The following is a 7,307-nucleotide window of genomic DNA, read 5'->3' on the forward strand; positions in this document are numbered from 1 at the left end:
AATCACAGGAACCCCTGCCACATTTTCACAGCAGCCGATAACAATTTGTTTACATTCTTTTTCTGGGGCTCTGCTTCCCAGAAGAGGGACAAATCCCAAAGAAAGGATTTCTATGAAGAAATGTCTGCGACATCTCACCTTTCGAAATTGTATAAATAAAAAGAAAAATGCTGATGTGAAATGAACAGGAGATTTCTTCAACTGTAAAATATACAATACTAATAAATCACGAAAGCAATCCTACAATCTAAGAAAATGCAAAAAAACAATGCAAAGAAAATTCAAGTCCAAGCAGCTGAGTTTCAGGAACAGACCATGAGCTGGAGTTGTTTCTCTTGGATATCTGAGAGTCCTTTTTGGTCCTGAAAACAGACTTGCTGCAAAAGTCCCATCAACAGTTATCACAACCCATTGACAGTCTTACCACCATTTCAAACAACTTGAACAACTTTCAGAATGTCCTGTTCTGGCCCTTCAATGCTTCAGTGCTTCAGAGCTGCTGCTCACTGTTTTCAATCTTTTTTATTTAATTTTAAAATTTTTTTTGGTTTGTTGTTTTGTTTTGTTTTTTTTTTGTGATCGAAAAAGAAAAGAGCAGCAACAGAGCAGAGCAGTGCCAGAGCAGGAAAGGCCCTCAGGGCCCTGGCCCACGATGGACCAGGAACCCCAAAACTGGCCCACAAAGGGGGACCAGGACCAGTAGGAGAAACCTCAACCCCCAGAAACACCAAGAGGCCAAATGCTGGCCCTGGCCCAAAAACCTCCTGAGCCGAACGGCTCAGGCCAAACCCCTGAGGCAGGCTCTGCATTCCCACAGGCCTGCACCCTGCTGCCAGTACAATGGCAGCACGAGTGGGGACACGCTTCCTTTTCCCAAAATCACTGAGGCATGCCAGCAACAGGGAAATAGAAGCCTTGCCCAGCAATCTCATCTGGGGTCTGGAGATGTTTGTTCCCCACAGCAAACCAGCTACGGTCTCCTCCATCTGTGCCCTCTCCCTCTGCACTGCAAACGCAGCAGGTTTGTCTCTCATCCGCCCCATGTTTTCATCCCCACCCCCTCCGGGCTGGGGACCAGAGGCAGAGCTCTCGGGAATGCCACTAGGGCGCAAGAGAGGCGGCAGAGATGACAGCCTCCAGGGGACCATCCCCGAAAAAACACCCCCGAACCCGCCGAGAATGCTGATCTTAAAAGCAGGCAAATACATCGCCCCAACAGTCAGCTGGTGAGCACTCCCCGCTCCACGGAAGGAGAGACCAGCCGCCGGGGCCGCTGCTAGAGAGGCCATCGGACCGGGATGGTCCGAGCTCGAACAAGCCGCCGGTTCCAGGGCAGTCTCTGACGCCGACACGGAGGACAGTGTCTCTGAAAGCAGCAGAACTGCTGGGGCGGCCAGTGGAAGCAGCGGGGGGGGCCGAAGGGGCCGGAGAGATCTCCTCTGCCAAGCTGGAAACTGGAGACGCCTCGTCGTCGCCTAGCAACTCAGCAGGCACAGGAAGTGCTGCTCCTGCATTCTCCAACCCAGGCGCTGGCAGGAGCACGGAGGCCTGTGAAGCCATGGGCGGGACCGCCTGGAGAGGCGGAGACGGGATCGCCTGGAGTGGCGGAGTTGGCAGGGGTGGGGCGGCCTCAGAGACTGGTGCCGCCCCCATCTCTGGGCGGGGCGGAGTCGGAGAGGCCGGCTGTGGCAGCACTGTCCACTCCCATCCCCCCGGAGAGAGAGAAGGAGGGGAAGGAGAAGATTGCATCTGCGCAGGCTCAGAAGAAAGAGTAAAAAAAACTTCTTCACGCAGCGAAGTTTCAGCCCCCCCCGCCACGAAGCAGGGTGGGCTGGGGAGCCCCCACTCATCCCCCACCGGGTCTTCTCCCACCGGGGATGGTGGAAACGGAGCCTGCCCATAGCAGTTAGAAACCCATTGAAAAACAGCTGCTCTCCGTTTCAGAACTGGGAAGAGCAGTAGAAATACTGAATACATAGGATGCAAACGACGTTCGCGGCTGTAGACGGAGTAAACTATGGAATCCAAGCACTCCCACACGAAAACGTCGAAAGCATATAGGACATCAGTAAAGAACCCAAAAAGCGTTGCCCATCGAAAGAACTTATAGAGATCTGTTTTTTCCAAAAAAAGTCCGTCTTCTCTACACCATTCTTGTCAGAGGGCAATAAGTTTCTTCTCTGAAGAAGAAAAACGAACCACGTCCTCCGAGGGGTGTGTCCCCTATATAAACAGCCATACTTTTCTCACAGCTGAACCCTCAGGGATAGAAAACCAAACAGTATCTTCTGAAAGAGTCCAGCTTGCTCTGGCCAGCTCCGCAGGTATGCTGCTCAGGTCTACCATGTTTCCTGAAGGTTTTCCAGAAGAAGGTTCACTTGTGGTCAGCCTTGGCTGTGAACTCTGTCCAAATCAGGATCTTCAATTCCGCAACTCCTGGCTGAATCCACTTCTGTGGTCACTTCAAAGCAACCATCACTTGCTACACATACAGGATTTTTCCCAATGCAGCAATTTTGCTCCTCTGGTCTTATCAAGTTAATTTTTGCTCTGACACGAGGAGTCGCCAGATATTACAGCGACCTTAGACGGTCACTGTGGTGAGAGAAGGACAAGAATCTTGTTTCTTGATCAGAAGGCTTGATTTATTGACATATAATATATAGTACATTATAACTATACTAAAAAGAATGAAGAGAGAGCTTGCATAGAGCTGCTAAGCTAAGAATAGAGTAGAAGGAATGAATAACAAAGTTCTGTGTTCAGGGAATGTCCCCTGAGCTGCTCCTGTGATTGGCCCTTAATGGTACACATGGAAGGAGGGCCAATCACAGGAATCCCTGCCACATTTTCACAGCAGCCGATAACAATTTGTTTACATTCTTTTTCTGGGGCTCTGCTTCCCAGAAGAGGGACAAATCCCAAAGAAAGGATTTCTATGAAGAAATGTCTGCGACACTCTGTGCATTGTGTTTTAAGGCTTACAAGCAGGTATTGTATTCAAAATAGGCAAGCATTGTTTTAACCAAAGGTACGTGTGCTTATAGTCGTTGGATAGAACTACTATCAATATACTTCTGCTTTGTGTGATTGATCAAAAACTTTTCAAGTAAGTTGTACCATTAAGTTCTTTGCCTGCTGCCAGAGATGTGAGCTGCTGGCATCTTCCCACAGTCATAACCATGTAATGAGACTGGTGCTGGAAAACAAACAGCTCGAGGCAGTTCCTCAGCAGTCCCGTCCCGTTCGTGATTTGTACAGAGACCCCCAGCCGGCAATAGTATATAGATGTTAAATTACATCTATGATAAATTAATAGGTATTATTTCATTCATTTTGATATCTTTTCATTTAATATAGATTTATATATTTTCATTTCATATAGATTTGGTTTCTTCCTCCAGCTTGGGAGAGTGAAGATTTACAACAGTGCAAAACCTTCTGCCCACACAGCAGTCAGCCCCCGGGCATGTGCATGCACACCCACCCACTGTGCTTGCTCTTCTCAGCATCTCAGGGCTGCTGTTTGCACAGAATTGGGATGAATTTAACTCGACAGAGCCACGAGTGGGGTGTCCAGCTTGTCAAGAACACTCACATGGTAACGAACAACACAGCACTCTCACATCACATTATCACAGGTCATTTCATTTTTGCTGGGCACTGAGGAAGTCTCAAAAGAACCAAAGACACAGACAACGGGGTGGAAAACATTGGCATCATGGTACTGCTGGTATCCTCATGGAGGAAAATCTCTTGGATTTCTTAAGGTGGGAGCTTTCCAAAAACTAGGAAAATTGCTCAGCACTGGCTGCCCAATTGTGAATGGTTTTCTTGACTTGGCAAAGCTGGGGTGTTAACAATGGACTCCGTCCTTGGTTCAAATCACCTGCCCTCACCTGCAGACAAAAGCAGCAGCACCACCACCACCAGCTACATCAGTCAATGTTCTCAAAAAGCTGTGTTAAATTTGGGCGATCAAAACACCTCAGACACTGTGGATTAATGACAAGACTCTGAGGAACAGTTCCAAAGCAAAGGGCAGCAGCTTCTCTCTGGGCGACTCCTTGTGCTCCGAGGCAGCCGGGCTGGCCTGGCTGCCCAGGACCCTGCGCTCCACGGGCTCTGCAGAGCTGCACAGCGGGGAGGCAGCTTCGGGCACCTCAGCCCTGGGCAGGAGTGGCTGCTTGCTCTGCAGGGCTGCCTGTGGGCAACAGCAGGGTGCTGGCCTTCTGCTCTTGGCCCCAGCCTGGCCTTGCAGGGCTAATCCTGTTCCCTGTCTCAGATGTGCTAAAGACAAACATGTTTGTTTGCAGCTCAGCACAGGTGTGATTTGCACCACAAAAGACCAAAGGACTAAGGCCTGAACAACAGACCCTGATTGAAGTCTCAGCAACAGGACCTGAGCCAAAGTTGCCCTCTAGATGACCTTTCCAACCCAATGTTCTATGTATCTGCTCCTTAACCAAGTGTTACTATGAAAAGGATTGTTGCATCCATTCACTGGTGAAACACGTCTTCACCTTTCTGCATGAGGAAAACGGACACACCTGGCCTTGGTTCCTCCTAGAGCCCTGGGCAGGCTCGGGGAGAAAACCAAGAGGAGAATGAAACCAGCTGTGCCCCCAGCAGGAGCTCTGGCACATTGGTCGTCCAGCACTATCAGAGCCAGGCTGCTCTCACAGCGCACTCGGGAGCCTCGTGACCGGCAAGGCGGAGGCACCGCAGGATTTCCCGGTTCCCGACCGTGGCTCTGCAGGGCTTGGCTGGGACAGCTTCCCCCAGCTGATGTGCAGCTCTGGATGAAGGGGGGGAAAGCATTGGGGTACCTGGTGGTGCATCTTCCTGAATCACCCAAGGCACCCTTTTGTAATAATGCTGAGGTGCATTGCTTAGCTTATCCTTTCCTGACTCTTTTTTGTACTTTTGCCTTACAGTAAATTACACTGTTCCTTCAGCTGGTGTCTGTGTCTGCATCGCTGACCCTCCCCACCATCAAAACAAACACACAGCCAATTTAGCATGAGACCTGCCTCTTTGCCAGCCCATCTCTTGGCAAACACCCCTGGTGGCCATCTCCACAAATGAAATTCCCACTTTGCAACTTCCTTTTCTGCAGGCAGGTGAGAAAAGGAGCCACTCCCAGTTATGGAAACCTCCAGAAACCAGCTGCTTTCAGCAGTCACAACCCTGAAATATCAACCTCCTTCCTTAACCTGACACAGAGAGCTCCCACCTAAAGGCCTTTTGTCCAAGGATAGCCACAGAAGAGCTTGAGAAGGGAGCAGTTTGAAACACAACTGCTTCAGAGTTTAAACCTGCCTTTATCAAATGAGCACACACCAACCAGTCCCAAAGGGAAAGCAGGCAGGAAAGAGAAGCTCCTCTCCCACAACAGCAAACTCTGTGCTTCCTTCTGTTCCAGCAGGAGAGTGGAGGCCATGGGCTACCCCTCACTTTGGGAAGGAGCTCTGGGAATTGGCCTGATCTGGGAGGGCAGCAAAAGGAATTCTCCAAAAAGTAGGAAAAGATTCTCTGGAAGGAATAGATGATGACAATATTTCTTCAGAAAAGTGAAAAAAAAATAATTGATGCATTTCAAAACTGCCCACACTGAAATTTTTTTGCCAATACAATAACTCCAAAGTCTCTGTGGTGTGTCATGAAGCTCAGGAATGAACCTGCAAGGCTTGGATAAACATCATTGCTCTCCGTCCCCCAGAGCACAAGCAGCTCCCAACAAGACTTCAAGACTAAGGGACCAAGGTTCCCCCTTCAGCTCTCCACAGCAGCTCTAGGGAGTCTCTCTCCATTGCAAGATCTCCTTTGTCAGTCTACAGTGACAAGAGCTGGCTGCAGGAGGCATTTCATTGGAGCTCTCCCCAGATTGGGGGAAGAAAAAGAAGAGGTGATTGCTGAGGAAAGAAAAAGGCAACCCTGTTAGGGGAGACACCAGCGTGATTTCGCTACAACTCTAGGCCAGAAATCCCTTGAAGAAAGCAACATCCATCCATGGGGCAGCACTTTAGCTTTGATATCCATGCTGACAAAATTGCTTAAAATTGCTGCCCCTTCCTGCTGCTGTAGCTGACTCCAAATCATGAGAAATGTGCCAACTCTGCCAGAGACAGGTAGAGATGGTGAGATAAAACCAGCTAGTCTGCTGAAAAGGAGTCCAAATGAATGTTTTCTAACTCCCTGTTTTCATCCTTTCCCCAGCCAAGCCAGAGCAATGTCCTTCCTCTCTGTCCCCTATGGTTACACAGACAGGGGATGCAGAACGGGGACAGAGCCTGTCACTGATGCCAGTGCCCTGCTCTGCCCTTCCCTGCCTGCCTTGCCCTTCCCTGTCCTGCTGCAACGTGCTGTTCTGTGCTGTGCCGAGCCAAGCCTGGCCAGCAGTTGTCACGCATTTAGGGAATGACCCTCCCCTGTGCCGGCCACCAGCATAATAAACATACCACTTTCTAACTTTGACTAATTAGAGAGGCTTTGTCCTCTTTCAGTTTTTCAGTTTTAACAGTTCTGGGAGCTTTTGTTTTCCCTGACAGAAGTACAGTTGCTGCCAAGGGAAACACACCCAAAGACCAGTAGTGACCCAGCCTTCCCTTTGCTTCCCTTTTCCTTCCCTCACTGCTACACAGCACTCTCATACCAGGACCTCAGTGCTGCCTCACCTGAGGATTTAGAGCTGCCTCCAGGCCTTTCAGGCTAAGTGCAGGTTCTCAGGACTCAGGTTTTCCTGGCTTCTTGGGAAAAGGTGTTTGCTTCATCTGGACATCTTGGGGTTTCATCAGAGGAACCAGGAACAGGCAAATTTCATCTCCACTGTGAGTTCTTCATTCTGCTGGTTCCCATGGAGCTTAAATGCCAACCTAAGCTCATCGTTCCTCTGGTACCCATAGACCATCACAACCCTTCCATGGCCTCTCCAGAGAGGAGCAGCTGCACATCTTCAGAGCAGCAGTTGCCAGCCTGCAGCCCATCAGGGAGAGAAAGAGCTTCTACCCTTGCTTTCCAAGCAGGTCCTGGTTAATGACTCTTTAAAGTGTTTTCCTGCAGTGCTCTATCATGGGTAGATCTCAAGTGAGAATCAGGTAGAAAGTGTCAAGTCACCTAGGAAGGGAGACCTTGAAACCAGAAAGATTCTCTGCCTGCTATTCCTGTCCTCACTGCGGATTTGGAGGGTGTTCTGGCATTTTGCAGACAGCCTCTCTGTAGGAGTACAAGGGCAAGGTGAAAGATATTGCCTATCAAGTGGTCAGTGTTAGATGCACTCTCCTCTTTCTGTGAATGAAGCCAAACTA

The 7,307-nt window shown here is 49.6% G+C and overlaps 1 protein-coding gene across 1 annotated transcript in view; it reads right to left on the reverse strand.

The window, feature by feature from the left end:
- The window catches only part of LOC135460716 (uncharacterized), a 52,466-nt gene extending 45,556 nt beyond the window's left edge, over positions 1–6,910 (reverse strand). Inside the window, exons 1-3 of the mRNA XM_064737633.1 lie at positions 6,876–6,910; positions 4,684–4,798; positions 4,016–4,204 (exon numbers count right to left, since the gene is read on the reverse strand). Of these exons, the coding sequence (XP_064593703.1) occupies positions 4,016–4,204; positions 4,684–4,798; positions 6,876–6,910 (339 nt within the window). The remainder of the gene's footprint in view (positions 1–4,015; positions 4,205–4,683; positions 4,799–6,875) is intronic.
- Between the last annotated feature and the right edge of the window lie 397 nt (positions 6,911–7,307).

Source organism: Zonotrichia leucophrys, unplaced genomic scaffold, assembly GCF_028769735.1.
Source record: "Zonotrichia leucophrys gambelii isolate GWCS_2022_RI unplaced genomic scaffold, RI_Zleu_2.0 Scaffold_94_176072, whole genome shotgun sequence".
Taxonomy (NCBI): domain Eukaryota; kingdom Metazoa; phylum Chordata; class Aves; order Passeriformes; family Passerellidae; genus Zonotrichia; species Zonotrichia leucophrys.